This window comes from Lonchura striata, chromosome Z (genome assembly GCF_046129695.1).
Source record: "Lonchura striata isolate bLonStr1 chromosome Z, bLonStr1.mat, whole genome shotgun sequence".
In the NCBI taxonomy this organism is placed as follows: domain Eukaryota; kingdom Metazoa; phylum Chordata; class Aves; order Passeriformes; family Estrildidae; genus Lonchura; species Lonchura striata.
In genome coordinates this window covers 17,196,168-17,221,322 of record NC_134642.1, presented here as the reverse complement: position 1 = coordinate 17,221,322, position 25,155 = coordinate 17,196,168, and the positions used below count along the sequence as shown (strand labels likewise).

Genomic DNA, 25,155 nt, shown 5'->3' with positions numbered 1-25,155 from the left:
ATCCAGCGAGGATTTTTCCACCCTCATCTGAAAGGCACAATAATGTAACTGCTGATGAAGCATAGTAGTGTACAGCACTATCAATGTGGTGAGTTGAGTAATATTCAAGTCATTCACTTCATAGTTGTTTACCATCTATATTCTCACTGGAAAATGCAATGCTTTATTGACAAAGACACTTCGCTTGAAAACAAACAAGTATTTGCCCTAAAATTGTGTATATGTGTATGACATATGCCTTCCTGCAGCCATCTAGCACATAACTCCAGAAACAAGAACTGCTGTCTTCATCACTTTCAACACAATGATTTCAAATCAAATGACTGAACCCTTGCCCTCAGCTGCAAGACGTTCACATTGAAACTACTAGTACTATATCTGGTTGCAACAAATAAACATATTTTTTTAACAAAAGAGACAGCAAATACTTTTTCTTTTTTGCAATTATGCAAAACAATTTTTATTTTTGTACATCAGGTACATCTGTGTAAAAAACAGAATCAATAATAGCTGCTCTTCCTATTTTTTACTAACTGCCTCTCCCTAAATTGTAGTAAGTCTCTTGCCTTCAGAAAGAGAATAATTTCTAGAGGACAGATATGATCTAAAGGTGAAATAAGTAACCATATACCTCTTGCAACAATTTCTTTTCAATTACAAACATGAGCTACCTGAAATTTTCTGTATCGTCCCTGTGTTTGGTACAATGAATAAAATACAGAAAACTTAACGTGGTTGTTTTGGCAGAAGTTCCGGCACAAGTTCTTGGCAAATATAATGCTGTGCCTTTTCCACCCTCCTGTGAGAGATCATTTCTGATTACAGAGGTACATTCTGATTACTGAATCCACCATCTCTTTTGGAAATTCTCTCACTAATAAAGGTAACCACCTACATAATATGCTCATACAATTATAAAATGCTTCCTTTCATACAAATTTCTAATCACAGAAAAAAAAGGGTTTTGGATAAACTCATATTTCAGCCTAAAGACCGAATGAAGAAGAAAAACAGTTGAAGTGAGAGTCAGCAGTCATATTTGAAGACACATTAGCATATGACAACAATCCAAAATTAAGACTTCATTTCAAGATGGTATAAATGGCATTTCAAGTGTTCTTAAAAAAATCTTATTAATACATAGTTACAAAGCTGTAAGACATTCAACTTTTGCAGACAATGCAAAGGTTTTACTGCTGCTAAAATTTTGTAGTGTGTTTGTTGAATTACCAAGACCTCATGTTTTCAAAATTGGATCTCTAAGCCAAATTTCCCAAAGTTATATTTGTGCTCATGAAATCAGCACGCGTGGAAAACGGTCGCAATGTCTATTTCTAATCACAGTAAATGAAGATTTTTCTGGGTAGCACAGTACCTCCCTTTCTGGCTACCCACTGCTGATACAATGTAAGGCTGCAATTTTTCTGGCACTTCAAAATCTCATTCCAGAGGTGCAGCAAAACTGATCTCAAATAGAACAGACATGACTGAGTCATCTACAGAGTCTACTATTCACACTGATTGTACATTAAACAATTTTTCCCTTTTCTTTGTTTTTATTATTAACTAGCTCTTAGATACCAATGCTACTACTGCTGCAGCATGAACACGTACTATCTGTCCAGCTGGTATTGAACTTCAGTTGTTTTGTTTGTTTTTTCCCATTTTTAGCCAAAACCAATGTCAAACTCTAATTCAGAAGTATAAAAATTCGTAAAAAAATAATTAATTTCTACTTACTCTCTTCTCCACAAACACAGACTCCATAATTTAAGACCAAATGTTTGTAAGAAAGCTGGCTCATCATACTTGCTGCTTCAAAAAAGGACTTTTTGGAAGGAGAGGGAGAAATCAACAAAGAAAATATATCAGTAAAAACAAAGCCCCAGAGTTCCGATAAATTTACTAAAATAATTTAAAAAATTTATTTCAACTGTCTCTTTGCAAAGACCCTATGTAACATATTTTATATTGTTTATTGTTGGTTTGTGTTTGGCAACTGTTTCTTGCTTGGTTGGGTTTTGCTTCGGTTTTTTTGTTGTGGAGGTTTTTTCCAAATTTTCTTTTTCTAAATAACTGGTAGTACACATTCCAGATAGGTTAGCAACCTCTTTTTCTCTGCCAGCAAATATATCTTAACATTTTAAAATAATCTTTTTTTCTCAGTTTCAATTACCTAGGTAAATTGAAAGCAAATTCATCATACACTATTCACTTTCTAATTTATTCTGCCATAATGCACTGTTCAGTTTCCAATTTATCTCTTTGTAGCACATTATTAAAAGACAAAAAATATTATATAATTCATCCACTATTTCAAGACCTTTTCCAACTTTGTCAGGAAAGTTTCAAATTATTTTATTGCTTTATTTTTTTATTCTGTTCAGTGGCATCTCCACCTACATTTCCTTGTGTACTGATTATTCACCCAACAAAGTGAAATGAAAATGACAACATTTTCCTTTAAGTGAATACATTTTTATTTCTATACTCTGAACATTTTGTAACTGATTAATACTTTAGAATACAAATTTATTACCTATGTTATCAAAAGCATCATTATAAAGTTATATTAATATAATAAACAATAGTACGTCTTGTGAAAGTTTTAAAATTCAGTTCTCACATAGAGTTTTTGGTTTGATTACACTACCATTTTATTAGTTTTTGCACAAAAGTATTTCAGGTCTGCTAAAATAGTCACTCAAAAAGTGAGAAGGCTCAGTGATTATGGGTGTATCCATGTGTGCTAAGTTTTTCTCATACATAAATACTTCTGATTTTATTGAAAAGTCTGAAGACAGTCTACCCAGAGGATGTGTTTTTCCGTAGACAGTCCCTTGTCTGTAAATAATGAATTTACTGGCTTAGACAACCCTGTGGCCATACCACCCCTCCTCTGATAGTTTAATTGTATAAATGACCTGTTCTCCAGTTTTGAGTGGGTAGTTCTGAATTCTCTCACAGGTGGTATGAACAGGGAAATTAAAGTACATAGGTATACTTCCCCAAGCCAGTCTCAAATCCATACTCTCAGTGTCACAAGTCTAAGCATGAGCTTGGATCAACATATAACCCTCTACCACACAAATACTCATTTATGAAGTAAATGGGTAATGCTCATGAAAAGAAGAGCAATGCTCAACATAGCATGGAGAAATGTAATATAGAAGTCAACAGTCACACCAACCTCAGAGTAGTTTCTGTGCACTTTATCCAGCACCTTTAAAAGAACTTCAGTTTGATGGAGCTGGCCATAGTCTCCCACTTCTTTCCTGACACCTTTGAAAATCTTAGTAAATGTGCCCTGTCCAAGACTCTCCTCCTAAAAGGAAGGAAGGATACAGACAGAAAAAAAAATAACTCTGCTTGTTTTAAAAAACATTTTTAGAAATGGTCCCCTACATAAGCATATGCAAGTCATTAGAGGTGTGCTGGCTGTAGAGTCCAGCTGAGAAGGAAAGGAAGCAACTGTATCAGAAACATAAATTTTTGTTTGTTTTTTTATTGATTACTCAAAAATCTCAGAAAATAACTTGCTGCAAGAACTAGAGAGGAAGAAATTCCATTAAATATGTATTTAGATATCTCTAGAACCAAATATCTATTATTGCAGTCAAAACAATTAATTACAAAAAAATAACTATTTCCATTACTGAAGAATAAAATAAATTCTCTTCCACAACTCTAAGGAAAGATTACAGCAAAATCTCCTAAGTCAGATAAGATTCTTTTAAATACACTTTTTTAAAAACTTGGTGCCTATTAAACCCAACATCTGCAGTAGAAAATGCAACAAACAGACTTACGAATATCAAGTCCTCATTACGGATTTTGTGAAAGACCATTTGATTGACATTATTGTGCCTCTGTAGCATAGGTGATGAAGGCACATCGGAAACGCTATTGCTTCTGAAGACTAGGAGATTTGATTTATCTGTGAGAAGAAGGAGAGAAAGGAAAACCAAAGTAAATTTGTCAAATATAAAACTAAACCAATATAGTTTCAGAAGGATTATTAATGAGGGGCTCCTAATTAAACACAAACAGGATATCACATTGAGGCATGTGTATTTAAAAAGCCACACATTATTTAACTGAAATCAAAGTCTGATATTTTCTAATCAGCAAAATCATTTAGGTTCACTCATGGGTTTTATGTTTCTTAAGTATTTCTACTTTTGACAAACATTCTGAAAATATTCCTACCTCCTTTCATATTTTAACTGCTCCACTATTTTTAATAATAATTTGGGATGGAAAAGGGGATGTAAATTACCTCCTTTTATAATACAAAGTAGAGTAAGTCTGATACTAAAACTAAATCCGAAAAGTATTCTTTGTGGGTATCTGCTCACATCCATGATAATATTTATTCAATAATGTATCCTTCTGATGCATATAAATTTTTGATTTTAATGGAATAATGTTTAAAAATTCTTTATAATGTGCATACATATTTACTTGTTACATCTTTTCTAAGGTTTCAAATCCATTGGCTATTTTCAATCAAATTTGAGAGAAGTAAAAGTTATATAAGTTATATATATGGCAAGTTTGTCTTTAAATAAAAACTTTGATAGAGACAAAGACTAATATTAACTGTATGTAGTACTACTTAGAAGGGCAGATATTTAAAGATTTCCTAAAGGAGAAAGATATTAATATCAAAGATAGGCAAAAAATTAAATGCAAATGCAAGAAAAATCCCCTCCTCAGAGAGAAGCACTATTTCATGTGTGGTTTTTCAGTGTTAACAAGGAGCTGAAACCACACTGCAGACCTGGCACAACTCAGCTAAGACCAACAATGACAGAAATTCACTGACATTGGTTCCATTACCTATGGAAGTATTTTCAGTGATAAATAATTCATTTAGTAGCTGTTTCCTTCTCAAGACATGAAAACACTTTACATAAGAAGAAATGCTGCTACACACAATCCACTGCAATTAAGAAACCAGTTTTGCTTCTAATCATGAAACTGGTTACCATGATTACTTCTGGAAGACTATCTTACACCAAAATTTTGCAGACACCATGACTGAAAACTATGACGAAGATGCATAACTAGGTTAGTAAAATTAAAAAAAAACCCACACAAATGTATCACAGAACCACAAAATATTTTGAGCTGGAGGGGGCCCACAAGGATTACTCTCAGCCCTGCAGAGGACCATCCCCAAGAGTCACACCACGTGCTTGAGAGCATTGTCCAAACACTTCCTGAACGTTAGTACTGTGACCACTGCCCTGGGGAGCCTCTTTCAGGGCTCAGCCATCCTCTGGGTGAAAAAGCTTTTTCTAATACCCAACCTAAACCTCCCCTGAAACAGACTCAGGGCATTCCCTCAGGTCCTGTCACTGGTCACCACATAGAAGAGATCAGTGCCTTACCCTCACCTTCCCCTCATGACTAAGTTTTAACTGCAATGAGGTGTCTCCTCACTCTCCTCTTCTCCAGGCCGAACAGAATAAGTGACTTCAGCCACTCCTCATACAGCTTCTCCTCCAAACCCTTCACCATCGTCATGGGCCTCCTTTGGACATTCTCCAGTAGTTTTACATTTCTTTTACTGTGGCACCCAGAGCTGCCCCCAGCACTGGAGGTGAGGCTGCCCCAGCTCAGAGCAGAGCAGGACAATCCCCTCCCTTGTCCATCTGGCCATGCTGTGCCTGATGTCCCCAGGACACGGCTGGCCCTCCTGGCTGCCAGGGCACTGCTGACCGTGTTCAACTTGCCACAGACCAGGATCTCCAGGCCCCTTTCCATGGCAGTGTTCTCCAGCAACTCATTCCCCAGTCTGTCTGCACATCCAGCTGCAGAATCTGACATTTTCCTTCATATGAAACTTCATATTGTTGGTGATTGCCCCATTCTCTAATTTTCTGAGGTCTCATTAAAGGGCCTCCCTGCCTTCAACAGTACCAATACTTCCTCCCAGTTTTGTATCATGCATCTACCTGAGAGTCATTTAGTATTAACTTATTTTAAAGTCTTTAATCTAGAAAATAGAAAACTTTCTGCTTAGAAATAATCTTTCTCTTACCTTTTGGTTTTGGAGGACAGCATTTGACGAACTGGAAAATTATGCTGTCTGAACGGACAGTTTCTGTCTGGTAACAGGTCAAGAGATCCTTAAGATTACTAAAACTTCTCTTGGTTCCACTAAGATTATATTCTCCATTCTCATTCTTCGTAATTAAACAGTGCTTATAATCTGTAGTACTGTCACGCTGCAGAAAATTTTTCCATTTAAAATGAAATTGATTAATATTTAATATTTGAAAGCTTATCTTAATGTATAGCACTCTACTAATTAAAGAAAGGATGCTTCAGGAAAATATGATCATAATTTGTTTTTTGTTCTCACTATGTAATATGGATTCTGAGAAAACATGACTAACTCCCGTCATTGGAACTAGCATGTTAATGCTAGAGAAAAACAAATGTTAATGAAATCTGAAAAGATGGAGCTGAGAAAACAGATAATGGATCCTAGGAAAAATCCTTCAGAGCTATTAATGAAAGCTTATTCACCCTGACATGGGGTTACATCAAAATAAAATTTTGTTGGAAGCGATAGCCCAAGTGCTTATACACCATGTTTGTTTGGCAGGCATTTGGTGATCTCAGCTGTAGTTCTGCTTTCGTGTCATCTCCAGAACAGTTCTAAGAAATTACTTCCTAACATGTATTTTTAATATGCACTGAATTATTTTTGCAATGACTCCTGAAAAGATACCATTAAACATTTTTAAACAAGATGAACCCTTAATAGTGCTTCTGTGGTCCTGAATCTCAATCCTGCAGCAAATGTCCCAACAAATTCTGAATATAAAAAGTCTTCCAACGACTTGCACAAGACCCAGAAAAAGAAAAAAAAGTTGCTGCAAAGTCACTTAAAGGCAATGGTAGTCTTCTCTCACAGGTTTGACTCTCAACTTTGCCTCTCTAAGTTTGTTCATGAACTGATTTCTTTGTCTACAAAATTCCCTACCAAACATAGTTCATTGACTGGACATAACATTTCTCCATTTACATATCCACATTATTTGGTAATTTTCAGAAATGTACCTATCTCTGACAGGAAGCTTGCTACCTCAAACTTGCTAGCTTGCTATATACCAGTAGGAAAATTCTTGTATTACCTTCCCTGGCTAAAAACGCAAAGGTAGGTCTGCTAATGTAATTAAAGAGAAATCTATTCTTGAAACAAGATCACTAAATTATTTAACAGCAATAATAAATCATTATATTATCACTAGCTGCAATGTCAGAGAGAAGAGGTACATCTGATTCGCTCAGAACCATATGCATTTCCAGGGTGGCTTTCTCTCTAGTTAATAACAGATATACCCAGGAAATTTGTGTTGATGTAACAGCTGCCAAATACTATGGCTGGCCCAGTACTGGGGATGAGGACAAGACCCAAACCCAGAAGAACCCATGAAGGAGGCACTGTCAGATTGTCAAAGCCTGAACACTCAATCTAATGAAGCCTTGCTTGTGAGGGGGGGAGGAGGTATGTGGAAAACCCAGGGGAAAAACTCAAGTAAAAATCCCCAAACTTTAAAATAAATAGAAAACCCATTGAATTGCTCCAGCTCCATCTCCCAAACATTTATCCCAACATCACAGTCATTATCTCCAGAACTCATAAACTCTCTTCCCTCAGCCTGTCTTGGTCTCCAAGCCATGTGGCATGTGCATTAGCAATCCTGTATCAACTCTGATGTTTCTCACAAGACCCTGAAAATTGGCCCATCTGACAAAAGTAGCTAGAGAATATACATGCTAGACAAACATTCTGGAGGGAAAATTCAGAATCATTTACTAAACATCTCAGGCTCATTCTTATATCACAACAAAAATTAAATAGGCACTAAGACAAAATACAAACCTCTATAGCAAAGGTAAGGAAGTATTTTTTAAAATCTTTAGGACTGCAACGAAGGACGTAGAAACCAGTCTGATTACCAGCTTTCTTCAGTTTACTGATAGCAAAGTCCATGCTACAGTAAAAAGAAAATGTTTAATATGGCATAATTGCAAAATACAGAGATATAAGATGTATATATGTACAGCTTTCTTTAAGTTAATCTCTTTGCCCTTTATTTTCCAATATATAGGGTGATTGCTTATGTAGAGAGCAGCATATTACAATTTTTTGATACCAAACCATCATAATTATTTTTCCAATAAGAAACATTAAGGGCTAAAAAAGTATATTCCCCACTGCTTATTATATGATTTTCAACATGCATGGTGAAAGAAGCTATAATAAAATTACCTAACAAATAAGCTTAAATTAGCAAAACATTTATGTGGGTGAAAAAGGTAGGCTTAACCAGAAAAATGGCTAACAAGAAAAAAGAGCTGAAATAAAACAACATTCATTATTCTAAGAACGAATTTCCTCTTAAATAAGCCTTACTAACTCACTATTTATATCCATATCATGGAATGATCTTTCCACTTATTTTTTATAACATGTCAAGGAGGCACTATATTTTACAAAGTGAAATATAAGAGGAAAAATATAAAGCATTTTATGTTACATAAATGCAATAGAAAAAAATTTAAGATGCCTACTACAGTTCACAGACAACTAAAGCTCATCTTCCAAAAATAATATCCAATTGTCATATTACTAAAAAAAAAATACTTACAAAATTGGTCCATGACAGTTGCTTTGGATATTTTCAAGGACTGATGGTGGTGCTACTTCTTTACAGAGATAATGATGTGCATCTGCTGTTAATCTGTAATATCCATCAATTAATGATACAAAGGAGAGAGCTTCTCTTAATGACTGAAATTCAGCCTCCTGTTCAATTGCCAGAGAACAATGTGGGGCAGGGAGGGAGAGACAATTTCAATTTTTAATAGGCAACAAAAAATTCCTGGATATGCTAATGTTATAAAAGATATGCATATATGTGCACATTAAAGACATTAATAAAATCAGTTTTTAACTGATATTTGTATGGTCTAGCCTCTTGTTATCATTCAAAATGTGATAGCATCCTTCAGTGTTCAAGATCAAATCAAAACCAAAGAAAACAGAGAAGTTGTGGATGCCTTATCCCTGGAATAGGCTTTTAAACAATCTGTTCTAATGGACTATGTCCCAGCACATGGCAGGGATCTTGGATCCAGATGATCTTTAAAGTCCCTCTGACTCCAACCATTTCATGATTCTATGAAATCTGCCCTAAAACCTCCCCTGCTTTGTCTAAATAGATGAAACAGCAGAGGAATGCCAATATGAAAGAGCATTTGAAAGGAAAAAACAAGTAGATACAAGTCAGCATGCAGACACCTACTGCACTGCCAATACAGTCCTTCCCTAAAGGAAAGCCTTCACTTAACAGATTTCTATGTCTGCCTTCAAGCAGAAAAGAAAAATCTCCAGGAAAGTACCTGCCTGAAAACTCAGCTACTAGTCAGCAAAAATGGACATCCTGAGCTGAATCATAGACAGAAGATTATCTTTGACTACTATGAAGACAGGTATACTGGATAGGAGCAGGGACAAAAATCGTGTGGTCAAAGGAAAATGGGTGTGAAAAAGGTCTTATGCACAGTGTGATTAACAGATAGAAGCACGACAAAATTACATTCATCTGCAACAATATATTAATTGTTGCAAATAAAAACAGTGAAGCATTTTCTCAGTCACCCTAGATTTCATTCAGTAGAACAGCAGAACAGGCTTTAGTATGTGTTTGGCTGTGACACCAGAGACATACTTAGCTGAACACAATTATTTGGCAAGGCCTTTGCTAGAGAGCGATAAAAAGAGCTGCTGTCTTTGAGTAAGTGTCAAAAATTTAGTCTTCAAACTCCTTTTTAAGAGGACCTGGAAACAACTGCGGCCCATGGTGTGGACCATGTTGAGGCAGCTGTGCCTCTGCAGCCCATGGAGGTTCATGGTGCAGCAGACATCCCCCTGCAGCCCATGAAGAACTTCATGTCGCAGAAGGGGGATGTGCCTCAAGGAGGCTGTGACCCCATGGGAAGCCTACACAGAAACATACTTGTTGCAGGACTTGTGGCCCCATGAGCCACTATGGAGCTGTGGAACAGCCTGTTCCTGGAGAACTGCACTTCGTGGAAGGCACCAACACTGGAGCAGTTCATGAAGAACTGCATCCTGTGGAAGCAATTTGCACTGGAGAAGTTTGTGGAGGACTGCCCACCATTGGAGGGATCCCTTGCTGGAGCAGGGGATGAGCTGGGAGAGATAAGGACAACATGCAATGAACTGACCACACGTCCCATTATCAATCTTGTACACCGCTGAGGGGAAGGAGGTAGAGAATAAGGAATACAGCTGGCCCATCAAGAAGGGAGGGGTGGTAGGAATACGTTTTTAGGATTTTTTTATTCCCATTACCCTACTCTGAAACAAATTCAATTAATTTCCCTGAGACAATTCTGTTTTGTCTGTAACAGTTAATACGTCAGTGATATCTATCCTTATCTTGACTGACACAAGCCCTTCATTACATTGTCTCTCCTCTGTTCAAACTGAAGAGGGGAGTGGTTAGAGCAGATCTCATGGTCACCTGGTGCCCAGCCAGGGTCAGCCCACCCCACAACTCTGTGACAGCTGTACCTGCTAAAAAGCCTGACTCAAGTGCAAGGTTGTAGTTAAAGTAAAAAACTTTTTACATTTAGGTATAACATACTTTCTTAAGATCTTCTTCAAATAATTGTACATAATAAAAGCCGTAACATTAATTTTGCCCTGATACTTATTTTGTATCATCATTCTTCAGACTTTTTCAATGTGTTGGTCTCTAACAGACAGCTTATCAGGACACCATGGAAACAGCACACTTGAGAACTGAAACCATGGACTCAGGTTTAAGACTAATAAACAAAAGAACCAATCTGTGTACCAGAAATTCTCCTCAGATAAAAATATCTATTTCTATTTCATTCCAAGCACATAGCTTTGAATGCAGAAGATCTTTAGTGCTCTGATAACACCCCTTACACTGCTGATAGGTATTTTATCTCATGCTAAATTAACGTTGTCATGGATTATACAAGACTATGCAAAAACAATCACACAGCCTGCTCAAAGCAGTATCTATTTGAAAGAACAGCAACCAAAGTAAACAGACCAGATTCTTGCTGTCTTGTTTGTGAATGGTGACAATTCTTCTCTCACTGGAGCCTTCTTGGCTCGCTTGTTTAATGCTGACATCAATGATATCAGGAAAATCACAGTATGTTTGTAAATCCTGCAACAAATATATAATTTCAGTAATAACATAAATGGCAATTAAAAAGCCTCACCTATTTGCAGCATTGGAACTTCTACAACTCCAACTTGTAAGCGAACAACAAAGATGATTATGAAACCTTAAACATGCCATTACAAGCAAAGAAAGTATTTTCCTTACACAATTATCACTAGTAACACAAATCAAAGAACAGACAGAGATCCAGGAACCATGAACAGAAATATCCACATATGGGCTTGGGTTTTTATAATTGTAGATATTTCTTCACTCTGTAGTATTTTGTGAACAGTGGAACATTTAGATTGCTTTTTTGAGAGGAGTTTTTGAGTTTATTATTGGCATCCTGAATAAACAGGTTTAGAAAGCCTGTTAACAATACAAAATGTCGTGACTTCATTCGCAGTGATACAAGCTGCAAATCTGTAGCTGGAAGGAAGAAAAAGTGTAAGGTTATCCTCTCAGTCCTATCTACTTGTTCATCTGGTTGGTGAAAATGTAAACTTGGAAAACAAATTTCTTCACAATCTACTTCACATATGTCATTACATACATCTGAATAAGAATTATTTTTCAGTTCAGTATCTAAATGACAATTCATCAGTAAAGTTTACTGAAACAAGTTACAATCATATTTACGCGCAACCATTTCAATTTTCAAAATAAACTTTATAAATAGTTTCTTTACCAGTGAAAATATATGCAGTGTCTGTCAATAATGGAAGGACAATATTTTTAATTATGAAAAATAATTTGGCAATCTTTATTTTAAAATATGATTTATTCAAACACTACACTTACTAAAGGCTTGATTGCCAAGCCCAAACAATATATTATGCATACACTTTATGCACCTAAAACTGGAAATTGCAGAATCTGACATTTATGACAGTTCCTGCCAGAGCAACTGGCATTTACAGGAAAATTAGGGAAGGCAGAGGGCTGATACATAATAACTATGAATGAAGTAATTGTCAATCTTCAAATATTCTAAGAATATCACACTTCAAAAAATATGGGGATGTAATCAGATTTGTTTTTTGCTAACTATTGAAAAAACCCACTAGCATATAGCATTTTATAAAAATTATTACAGCACACAGTAGAAATACAACTTTTTGTACTTTGGCCTTGTCTGCTACATATTACAAATCAAAAGTACAAAATCAATGTGATTATTTTTAAAAACTCACACATACTACACTTTGCCTTTACTTTTACCTTTGGATAACTCCCACACTCTCAATGCACACTGCTTTGAGTTTCTATCAGGTTTTGGTAAAGTCAACATAATGAGTAGTCATGTTGGAAAATCTCACACACAAACACAAAATAATACCAATAAACAAAAATGCAGCAGTACATGATTACTAGCACTTACAGCACTTACATATTTAAGCACCTAATTCCTGAAGAAAGACTATATGGACTCCACAATCACTCAGATGTCATTTTAAATTTGCTAATTTTGACATTGGTAGATGTCTAACAGCAGGAAAGAGATATAGGAGAATGTGCCTCTTGTTTGGAGTCCCTAGATCCCAGCTTTCAAAGATTATTTGGGTAATTTCTGCATTTTATATACATCTGGGGGCATCGTCATTACTTTTCCACTTTTTTAAAATGTCATTGTGAAGTAAAATTTGCCTACCAAATTTGCTTGAGTTAAATCAGAACTTCTAAAACAAGCTTACTACTCTCTTCCATAACAAAAAACACAGTTATTAAAATAATTTTTTAAAATTACCTGCTCTCCAAGTGTTTCACAATCTTTAAGTTTTCCTCTTGAACACTGGATTCCTCCATTTCCAGTTATTACAACAGTTGCAAAACTTTCCTCTCCAGAAGGACCTCCACCAGGTTCTTTTACTTCAAAAACCTCTGAATAGAAGGCAGGCTGAAGGGTTTCCAGATTTATGAGATACTTAAGTTTCAAGTTTCTGGCAGTAGCTTTGCATTGGCCAAACTGTTGTATAAATTTGCGGAATCTGTACCTTATTCTTTTTCGGGTCAAAATGTGGTAGTCTTGGATTTTTGCTCGCACACACTTAGGTAAAAACATTTTGTAGCTGTAAATACATAACCAGACAAAAAAAATCTACTAATTTCATCCATTAAATCCAGCAAAGACAATTAGTTCTGTGCTAAACAAGTCAATATTGAAAACACCTTTTCCTCTAAATGTTCTGTTATTTTTACAGCTGTAGGATAACAAAGATCCTTTCTTAGATCTGTAGTATGTTCTTTCAAATAAAACCCCGTTTTCTTCCATTTTCCATTTTTTCCCTCACTCAATTGCAACAAACTACATAATGCATTTTCCATAAATTCAAAGATGTCTGTTCTTTCATTAGTGAAGTTCTAAGGTAAGGCAGCAGAAGTTACAAAATTGCTTTGTTTTCTGTAGAAATTGTAAAGAGGAAACTGCATGGCAACTACATGCATAAAGGACAGATTTCCTGGCTGAAAATACAGGTAGTAGAATACAGAACTGTGGTTGGTTGTCACTGAAGTTTCTATGTCAGGGACAGAATTAACTCAGCCAGAGTAGAAATTGATAGGATTGATACACCCAAGTAACTTGGTAAACTCAAGAAAGTTTAGCAGAGATCTGGCCAAGATGTTTAAGAGCCTGGAGCACATGACATGAGAGAAGAGGCATATGGGAGCTTGATTTGTTCAGCCTAGAGAAATTAGGCTCAAGTATGGTATTCTACTATTGTCTTCTAATAATGTGAAAGAGAGGATTATCAGTATCACAGAGGAGACTGATTAGGTACAGAGAAAATCTTTCATAATGACCATGGTAATGCAGAGGACAAAGGTGCACAGAGTTACAGAGGAATCTCCGTAACAGGACATTTTCAGAACTTCTCTGGATGAGGCCCTAAGTCACTTCATCTAACTTTGAATTTGGCCCTGATAGGAACAGGGACTTGGATCCAGAAGGTGTCTTGCCTAAAATTACTATTTACATATTTTCTTACATAAGAAGCTGCTGCCCTACCCTTCATCAAGAAAGTCAAATCCATGTCTCCAAATCATGAATGGTCACCAGAACATAAATTTTCTATTAATTTCTAGTTTACATAATAGGTAAAATAAAACTATTTTACATCAACACATCAACTGCCAACAGCTGAACACCTTCTCCTAGACACTAGTATGCAAAAATACAACCTTTAGGCATGAGATAGACGTGAAACAGTTACAAATTATGGAATCACCTGACTGAATTGTAAATAGCCATTGGGGTTTGGTCCTTTTCTTTGGCCACTCTCATCATATCTAGAACAGCCATTCCAAGGCATTCTTCTTGTGTTTCATGAGTAACAGGCATCTGTACCCATCCATCCAAAAAATCGGCTCGCCACTGAGAAAGAATGCAAGAAAAAAAAATGAAACCTGGCACACTGCTGCTTAACAAGAATAGAGGTTCAGGGTGCAGTTGTTGAGGGGAGCAGTTGTTGTGTTGTTTGATTGCTTATGTTTGGTTTGTTTAGGGGGTTTTATTGTCTTGGTTTTTTAAAGCCTGAATGACCTACTTCATCCACAAAAAGATGTACTTATTCATAAGGAATACCAGCTGCTATCATGCTTAGAAGCACTGTTTTGAACTTCATCTCTCCAAATATACAATAGGATACGGAATTTAATTTTCAGCTTGAGAGGGCTTCAAGCTTTCAAGAGCCCACAGAGTTACTAGGAGAAGATAGAAAGGGAATAAATGCTAATAACCCTCACCAATCTGCATTTAAAAATAAGCAAGCAAATCATACCTGTGCAAATAGGTAAGACATGACAAGATCATCAAGGACGGGGCTTTCTGCACCACGAAGAATGCCATACCGGTATGCTCTGTTGCTGCCACTGCAATACCAGTGGGGAAAATAAAACCTGGTAGGAAATAAATTCAAGCAAATGTTAATAAACAGACATTTTGGTTACCAGCATCAGACATTACTGCTCTCATATACATGTAACTAGTGCTGCTGATAGGAGGACCACTATGAAACCCCAGTTACTCAATGAAGACTACAGATCCAGTTCTTGGAGTTTTAGAGTACTACAGTATTCAAGCAAGGTGATAAACTGTACTGATAGGAATGAGAACCTTTGCTAAGTTATTCTCACTAATCAGAATACAGACAATTTTATTGTGTCTTCTAGTTTCTTTTGAAACAGTTCCTAAACAAAACCACTCAGGCCAAATTATACAATGTAAATAAATTAAGCAATTTACAAAAGGAAAACTATGACTACAGTTTTAGTTGTCCACATTAAATTTTAAGGTTAGGGAAAAATGGTTGTATTGCAGAAACATGCCTGACTATGTAGGACAATTACTCTGCATTTCAGAAACTGCTACTTACTTCAAACACACAAGCACAGAGGAGATGAGATGTATCATTATTAAGAAGGGTTTTTACTTCTAGTATATTTTTATTGTTTGTTTCTTCAATCTGACACTGGTAAACATACTGGATAGGGAAAATTAATAAAGTACATAATTCAAATCACTTCAATATTTTTAATTCTTTTAGCTCCCTGTTTTCCAGAAAATGCAGGCAATCTATCCATAACTTCTAAGAGAAACTACAGTTCAACTAAATATCATATTGGCTGTGTTCTCTCACACAGTCTGGTTTTACCATGAAAAGTGTACAATATTTTATTTAGATTACCTTATCCGGTAAATTAGGATGAGTCTGGTTGTTTCATCTACATGGAAGATGTGATTTGGGGGATACCACATTCTGTCTGTTTCACTCATGAGTGCAAACATGTTATGATACACTGGCATGATACCTACATGAAGAGCAGAGAAGCAAACATCAGTAGGAAACAGTTTTCACAAAATATTTTTAAAATATTGTGGGTTAAAAGCAGCAGATTGCCACAGTGCTCTACTGCTATCAGCCACAGGTATCAATTTTGCCAGCAACACTGCAATCACAATCCCATAGCCTGCAGGCTGCTTTGATGGTTAAGTTTTTTCATTCTTCCTTTAAGTTATCTGACTGGAGAACCTCTTCATCTGTTGTTTTCTGTACCCCACTGTTAAATTACAAGATTTTCTCTGTATGGCATTTAATAAAATGTCTTCTTAGCCTCTCAGTCTAGAAACAGTTTACAACAGTAGATTTTTTTTCCTGCCTTTCCAAAATCAGATCATTTGATTTGAGCATTGATTTTATGACTAAGCATTTATTTTAAGACTTTAGACTGATTAAATATTACAAGTAAAGCAACACAAAGAACCACCAGCCATTTCCATTTTAGTAACTCAGTTTATAACAAACCCAAACATATACTATTAACATAAAACAGAATTGGAAAATATTCTTTTCCCTCAACAACTTTGAATGATGCTAATGGTAACTGACAAGCAATCATACTTAATCAGAAACTTAAAAAAAATCTGTTGAGCATCAATTCTTCAGCAGCATCAGAGTTTTAATTTGACTCTGACGCTCCCAGCTGAAACATGGCCTACAACTCAGCATTCTAATGTACTGCAGTGTTATGCATCCCTGTGATGGAAAACAGGTTAACTGCCTGAAAACTGAGTAACACAAAAGGATTAACTGCAAGTATTGATACATATATTCTGAAGACAGAAAGAAACACAGGTCAAAAGGCCAGACTGTAGGATTAAAAATTACCAAGTTACAGTAGCTCATATCTAAAGAAAACTTAACATTAAAGCAATATACTCTGGGGTAAGAAGGCAAAAAAAATAATGGAAAAACAAACAGGTAAAGACAATAGAAGTAACTTAAAATAACATTATGAGACTGAAGAATTCTGGGAAAAGGGAAAATACCAACATCCTTGCTCAAAGATCTAGAATGAAGTAATTGAAATTTTCACAAGAAACCAGGAGAAAAAGAAATCCTTTATTTCTTTCTGTTCTGAACAACATCTAGGTAATTACTGAAAGGGATGGACCCCACATTTCTTTCATCACATCTAAACAGCATGTAAGACAATCAGAAGAAACAACCAACCAATTCCATATACAAAACCACATAACCCTTAAAATATACTTCAGTCTTAAACAACAACTAGCTTATTAAATTTGATACAAAAAAGGGTTTGTTTCTATAGGGGTCTAGTATGAGGGCTAAGAACTAGAATTCTATTGCATATTTGTGAAGATTAAACTGCTGAAATCTGTAGTCTAATCATCTGACACCTTCCTAAACCACAGCTTTACAAAACGCACCAGAGCTGCAGGTCTTAACATATGATTAGGATAGGATTAACTATGAAAAGGAGTCACAGACTTACAGGAAACTAGAGAAATGGAAAGCATTATATAAGGCAATGAAAGGGAAACCAAAATGAAAGAAATCCCCCACAGGAATAAAACTGAAGGGATAAGTAACTGAAAGATTGGCTGCAATTCTAAATGCTACAAATTTATGGTGCAAATATGACATATTTGATCCATCCAAGTTTTGAGGATTTTTTAATGGAGTTCAAATCCATACACCTAAACACCTAAACATATATGGTTCTCATTTGATTGTAAAGTGGGATGAACTATACTATACTATACTATATATCAGCTGTCCATAAAGCAGTAATTTAGTAGTTTGTACCTTAACAGTTTTATAGCTGTGTCGTGTCTGTATGCCTAACAATTTCAGATCAATTACAGTGTAATGTACATGAGAATCACTAATCACATGAGAATCAAGACTGTTGCTAGATGCTAAACACCATTCAGGGCAATGCTGAAAATTTACTATATAGCTAGTGAGACCTACCTAGTCTCCCTAATACAATTACCCAAACTACTAACTATCCCAGGTACGCTTACTGAACAACATTTCAAAACCATATTCTTAAATTCAAATGCTAAGCTGCTGTATTTGACCAAATACATTACAGACACCACAATCACCATGCCACCCCACATCTCAAAAGACCCCACAGGTATTTCGCTATCATTGCCATTCTGAAACTTCAACCAAGATGTGACCAAGGTACTCCCCCCTATAAATCAGAAGTACTTATATTAAGCCCTCCCCTGGCCACTGTCTTCTTTTGCATGAAAAGTAAACTGTGCACTCTTCCCTCCCTCATAATTTGGCATTTATAGTTCTGAATGGTAACTTGCACCATTCACTGGCATTATTTAAGGACACAGAGATCATGCATATTTTTCAAGAAAAGAAGTTTCACATTTTTATCCCTTCCCCTTTAGAACTATTAATTTGCTTTGCTACACTTAATGCTCAACAATTATAATACAGAACAAATCCCTTCATTAAATCGAGTCTTGAAAATTGTCCACAAAAAACTGACAAAAGCAGAGGCCAGAAACTTCTCTTTTCATTAAATTCTTACCATCAATATTAACTGCAGGGCCTTTTCAACTGAAGATAACTGCAGTATTTAAATGTATTCCCTAGAAACAATGAAAATCGAAAAATTGGAGGGGGGAATAAAAGTCTTCTGCTGAAGCCTAGATATCTCAACAATAGCGAAAACTCAGGAGAAATATAAATGTAAGTGAATGTAAAAATCATAAAAGCCATTCATAACAGGTACTGAAAAGCCTCCCCTGGATTTTTGCATTGTATGTCTGCGCAACCATGCTATCAGCTCAATCAGTGAGGAATTAGGAGAAGACAGTGACTCAGACATACTTAATCAGAATTTTCACTGCTTTGCTTCTCCAGCAAGGACTACCAAATAAATTTTCTGGAATATTGCAATGACAAGATCTCTTTAAAATTTATTTATTTGTTGCATAACGCTGAAGAAAGGAGTGTATATATATATATATATATATATATATATATATATATATATATATATATATACACATATATATAGTATATACGTACTGTATGATATATAGCATATATACTTGGCTATAGTCAAGTAACATCACGAAAGACTACAACACAGCATAAGTTTAGACTTCAAACTTCTGTTTCAGTCCTAAAAAAAAGTAGGTTCTTTTTTTCCTCATTATGATTTTAGAGCTTCATTTCCAGGCAAGTCTCACTACGTCATTTATCCTGAAGCCCCTAAGAAATTACAGTTTTTCTGTATCTCCTCCCTTGTTGGCATTAGGAACCCTTTCTCCCACAGAATATACTTTCATAAGGTAATGTCCCTCTTCTAAGAAAAAATAAAAAACAGGAAGTGTAAATCGCAACAAGCCATGACAACACTATGAAATGTGAAAACTATGCAAGTCTGCAATAGAAATATTGTATGAAACTCTCAACTCAAGCATTTAAGTAATTAGATATAAAAAGATGAAAGCAATTAATTGAATAATAATAAAAATCTCAAATTTTCTATATAAAATTCTAATACATACATTAGTTCTCATCCAGTTGGAAGTAAACTATTTAAAACTTATGTAGACTTGCATATACCAGATGATAATTTGCTTGTCTTTTCTGACATAAAAATAGTATCTTGCATTATCATTCAAACAAACTGGAGGCTTACAAAACCCTTAACATCACATTCAATGTCACTGTCCTGTCAACAAAATGGTTTCTGAATAGTCAATCAAAGCTTCTATTTCTTTTCCTGGAAAAACAGAATTGCCCAGAGATCTGATTAATTCATTCCCCAGTTAGTGGGGGAGTGCAGGGGGGCTGCACGTTCTGGGTGGATTTTCAGGAAAGGCTATCATCTAAAGGAAGACAAACAAAGAAAAACCAAACAACAACACGACCTCACAAAACCAAGCAAACACACACAGGAAAAAAAAAAAAAACAAAAACAACCAAACAAAACCACCAAACAAGAAAACCAACCCTCAGTGAACAGTTATACTCAATGACAACTCTGAGCTGCGTGAATCCTCAGTCAATTCAGTTCTGGAAATTCAGCATGTTAGGAAAAATATGCCTAGAATTCCCTTGTTAGCAGCATGGAATCTCTTCTGGAGCATAAAAGCAAAGACATACTACAAATCATAACACTATGCAATCCACTCTCCCTCTTGAAAACATTTAATTGACTGCAAACTCTGCCACCATTTGTCACATTAATGCTTTGAAACAGTGTTTTTTTTTACTTATAATTAAAAACTCTCTGCCATTTTATGGTTTTCCAAGAGACCAGCAGTTTTCAAGGGTTGTACCATGGAAATTCCAACACAATTGCAATTCAGGTGGGTGAGAGTTAAAACGAAGATACACCTAACACAAATATTCTGCAACATCTAGAACAATTTCTCTAATATACTTCATTTCCATCATCAGTTAGTTCCTCTAACACCATTTTCCCCCTCAGGCTGAGAACAATCCTTTTTTTCCAATTTGGTGTGACATTTCTAATATTCTACTTGGCAATTAACTAGCTAACATGTGAGAACTGAACCATGACTAGCTCATCAATTTAAATTTAATTTCAAAACATTTAGTTTTGCATTTCTGCTTGGAAAATGTGACAGTCAATTTATGTATAGTTTTCCTTCTAAAAATACAAACCCACAAAAGTATTTATATTTATTATATTTCTCCCAAACCAGAAAACGGTTTTTAAATAAAGTTAAAAAAAGCTGAGCTTTTGCATGCATGCATCAAACTGGCAGAAAAACATTTAGACAGACTAATATTTTTATAGCCAATACATACCAGATATAACAGATCTAATGTCAAGTTAGCAGGGATTGGAAAATTTTCAATTGTTTGAACTACTTAAAAGATACATAACAAGACCTTCTCTGACTGCTGATGTTTGCCTAGATACAGTCCTGCTTTGCCTCCAACAGCAGTCATACTTGGATATAATCTGTTCTGCTATCAAAAGATCTATCAGTTGTTCAGATCACAAAATTCATTAACAAATAAGAAATTTCTTATATTTCTGTCCTGCTTACTACTCAAATCACTCCCTTCTTAACCAAGAATTCTGACTCATAGCTTACTCCTGAAAGATGAGTCTTGCAAACACAAACATTATTTGCCTGTATGGAGTCATATGTGCTCTGCTGTACAATCAAAAAATCCTCCCAGAAAAAAAAAAAAAAAAAAAAAAGAAACAATGCCTCATGCCTCATGATTTAAGCACTAATGGTTGCTATGAAAGAGAAAAAAGAACAAAAAGATGGTCACTTTCATACCCAGAGATTATAGGAATGAATTTGTTTTATTAAAAAATCCAATGTACTTTTGCAAAGAAAGATGCATGCACAAAATGCTTGCTTGAATTATTTTACTACAGATTTCAGCCCCGGTGTCTGTTAGACTCTGGGTAAATGCAGGAATTCAAAGGCACTCTTAGATATCAATGTATTATTTTTTCTGTAATATACCACCATTTTATTTACACACGATTTCCTAAATCATTATGAAGAGCATCAGCCACACACACAAGAATTAATTTTATATCTAACAGAACAGTTTCCTTCTGCAAAGTGATTAAGCATATATAATATACAACACAGGCACAACTTCCAGGACCAATCTGTTTTGCAGGGCTGCATGAGGAAGTAATTCAAGCTATTACAGCTCCTGCTACGATTTAGCTACTTGAACTGTATCTTAGCTCAATGAAAGAAGACTTTCAGTTACAGGATGGTATACCCTTAAATTATTTGAAAAAATATGGCAGTCACCGAGTTCAGCTTCACAACCATTCTAACAGAACAGTTTTACAGTCTGGTGCTAATTACATCTGAAAGAACAGAGAAATTAGCATTTCAGACTAAATGCCATGATTTTGATGAGCTTTGGATTGTTGGAAACTTTCTTGTATGAAGTTGGATTTCACTGCTTCATTAGATAAACTGTTAGGTAATTACTCACCACAGGCTTTACAGGCAACAGCACAAATCTCTTCTGCAACATGCTCTCCAGCTGAAAATTGAAGGTAATCTCCTTCTGTCTTCCCAGGAGAATGATAAAGGTACACTTGAAGCAAAGGTTCCGTCTGCTTGGGTGCACTGCTATTTCCACGGATGTCACCATTCTGGCGGACAGTAGAAGTTGCTGTACTTTCCATATTTGTCATTGTAAGACAAGCCATAGTTTGTCCTGGTTCTGTTCAGAGCATCTGCCTGAAATAAATGTAAGAAATACTTCTTCACTAAATGTGTTTGGTTTTATTTGTAATATTCATATTCAGTGATAGTACTGTTCTGACACGGAAAAATCATTAGAACTTGAAGACAAGCAAATAGCTTAGGTGGTTTACAAAAAGCTATGTTTCTCTTTGATTTAGCCCTAAAGGAAAAGTAACTAACAGTATTACAGGAAAAAACAAAATATAAATTGGGAGTCCAGCTAGAGGATTACCACTTTTCAATGAATTTCAGGTGGCATGTACTTACCTGTAACATGCTAATTAAACCTAAAAAGCCAAAATAATTACTTTAATGAGATCTGTACAATTCATTTTATTCCCAATTTAATTTTAGAAGACAAAATAACTAGTTTGGTCACAAACTAGCACTGATGAAGAGAAGGATAGAAATAGCACCTTGCAGCTGAGTTTTCCTCATACACAGACACTGTAATAAAGTGCTGAGATGAGAATCTAACAGACATGGTTTGTACCTAGGAGTGGGAGATCTTCCAAAACCACCTTCTTTCAGAAAAAAATAATTTAAACTGCCATTAAAAACAGTCTTCTCTGATAAATGTAATCAAAGAAGACTAATAATGTAATAAATAACCACAGATATAACTGATAATGAAAAAAAGTTAAAAAATGTGAGATTAGACAGCATATTCCAAAAGCCAGTTGAAGAATATCTTTGCTTCTTTGTGACTGCATCATAATTTTAATTCGTATAATCCCTGCTTTAAGACAAAATCTTAGGTCACAGTAAAAAAGATTGCTTTTATTGGAAGTTATTCCAAATAGCTACCACTTGGAATTCTGCATTTCTTATTCTGAAAATGCAGAATAGATTCAAACAAAAAAAAATTTAAATATTTGATTTTTTAGAATAAAAGTATGGTTTGGGCCACAATAATGTTGCCCTGATAACTCCTTCTCTTTGAGATGAAAAACCCCAAGTGTCTCAAGTCCTTCCTCATGGAAGAGGCACTCCAGCCCTCTGATTGTTTTTGTGCCCTTCTCTGGACTCACTCCAAATGTTCTGTCTTTCCTATGCCAGGGCCCCCAGAGGTGGACACAGACTCCAAGAGCAGTCTCACAAAAACACAGCAAAGGAGGAGAATCACACCCCTTGACCTCCTGGCAATGCTTCTTCATATATGATGAAATTGGTTTTCTGGGCTGCCAGTACACATTGCCAGCTCACATCTCACTTTTTATCTACCAGGGTCCCCAAGTCCTCATCCACAGGGCTGCTCTCAAAACCATTCACCCTCCAGGATGTACTGATCCTGGATTGCTCTAACCTAGATGCAAGAACAGGTGCACTTGGCGTTGTTGAACTTCATGAGTTTCCCATGGAATCACTTCTCAAGTCTATCAAGGTGCCTCTGGATGGTGTCCCTTCCCTCAATCCCTTCAGCTGCACTAGTCAGCACTAGTCTGGTGTCGTTTCTGAACTCACTAAGGGTCTGCATTTTGTTGCTTCAGACATTGAATGGTTAATAAAGATATTGTACTTGAAAATGTAAATGCTTAAGTTAAGAATATGCTTATTGTTCTGCATAGGCATATGGGTGTTACATTCTTGATGCATTATGTTCAACAGCTTTTGTTTGTATTGAACTATGTTGCTTTATCAGGAAAGAGCTATTTGGAACATGTTTTGGGTTTCTTTTTATTTTTATTTTTTTACATTTTCTATTCCTAACTAGAATTATTTAAGAAAGGATGTGTGTATGAATTTTCATTAATGTGGGCTAAAGATGATGTGTACTATAGAAACTGCAACAGTTATATCAGCAGGAAAAGAAGGCTGAACCTCTTTAATTAAGGAAAACATTAACTTAATGAGTTATGAGATGACAAAAATATTCAATTACATGTACAAGAGGATAAAACTGTGTTACCATTATGCTAATTCTGGGGGAAGGAGAAAAGAAAAAAGATACCATCACCAAGTGAAAAATGTGTCCTTTTACTTCCCAAACTATGCAATACAAAGAACCAGTGCATTATAGATACATAAATATGAATTTCTAGATGCAAATGTCATTCACTGCATTGCAAATGTCATTCACTGGATTGCAGATGTCATTCCTAAGGCCCTTATGTAGGGGATATGCAGATTTCCTATGCCTCTTTTACAAAGCCAGCCACCTTTAACTCAAAAGATATGTCCTTTTACCTCCAAAGGTAGCATAGGTAACAAGTACATGTATAAGGAAAAAAAGCATCCCTCCTCACTCATTATTTAAAACCAATAATAGGAATTATTGTTTTTCAGAAGAATAACCAACATATGACTATAAACACTGTATTTAAAAGATTTCTTACTACCTTTGCTAACATTATGCAAGACGCGATGTTTGTGCTCTACAACTTGCTTTTATAAAACACTCACAGCTTTAACCCACAGCTGTAATACCACAGGGGGCCATCTTTCATTGCTACAGTAGTTTTCCCAAAATACTCCAACATTAACCTTATTTTATTCAAACCTTAACCTGAACTGACATATTTTTTAATCTTGGTCCCTCAGCTTTATGTCTATCCAAAACTGAATCGAAATGGTATTTGTCAACCTAACTGAAAAATGTCCAGTTTCAGAAGAGTACTAAACATATATGCTTATGCTTGCCACTTCTTCATAAAGCCTTTACAACATATTTGTCCTTTCAAAAAACTTCCATCATTCCCTCTTTGTTTCTGTATTAAATAACTCAATAAAACAAGAAGGGAACCTTGCTTAATTACACCTAAGAATGTGAAATAGCAATAAAATGCAGTAAAAAATACTAAAAAGTGCAAAGTAAATATTGTAACAGAACACTCTGTTCTATTTGTT

At 35.5% G+C, this 25,155-nt stretch overlaps 1 protein-coding gene across 5 annotated transcripts in view; it reads right to left on the bottom strand.

Annotated features, from left to right (window-relative positions):
• JAK2 (Janus kinase 2) overlaps window positions 1-25,155 on the bottom strand; it is an 85,096-nt gene that overhangs the window by 19,592 nt on the left and 40,349 nt on the right. For 4 of the 5 annotated variants that reach the window (XM_021531700.2, XM_021531706.2, XM_021531701.2 and 1 more), the window contains 12 exons: window positions 22,052-22,302; window positions 15,944-16,067; window positions 15,038-15,155; window positions 14,486-14,631; window positions 13,006-13,327; window positions 11,139-11,258; window positions 8,673-8,830; window positions 7,904-8,015; window positions 6,050-6,236; window positions 3,810-3,937; window positions 3,191-3,325; window positions 1,741-1,828 (listed from right to left, as the gene is read on the bottom strand). In XM_021531700.2, coding sequence (XP_021387375.1) covers window positions 1,741-1,828; window positions 3,191-3,325; window positions 3,810-3,937; window positions 6,050-6,236; window positions 7,904-8,015; window positions 8,673-8,830; window positions 11,139-11,258; window positions 13,006-13,327; window positions 14,486-14,631; window positions 15,038-15,155; window positions 15,944-16,067; window positions 22,052-22,271 — 1,858 coding nt within the window. In that variant the 5' untranslated portion in view covers window positions 22,272-22,302. The remainder of the gene's footprint in view (window positions 1-1,740; window positions 1,829-3,190; window positions 3,326-3,809; window positions 3,938-6,049; window positions 6,237-7,903; window positions 8,016-8,672; window positions 8,831-11,138; window positions 11,259-13,005; window positions 13,328-14,485; window positions 14,632-15,037; window positions 15,156-15,943; window positions 16,068-22,051; window positions 22,303-25,155) is intronic. The other variant, XM_021531703.2, reaches the window with a different exon arrangement.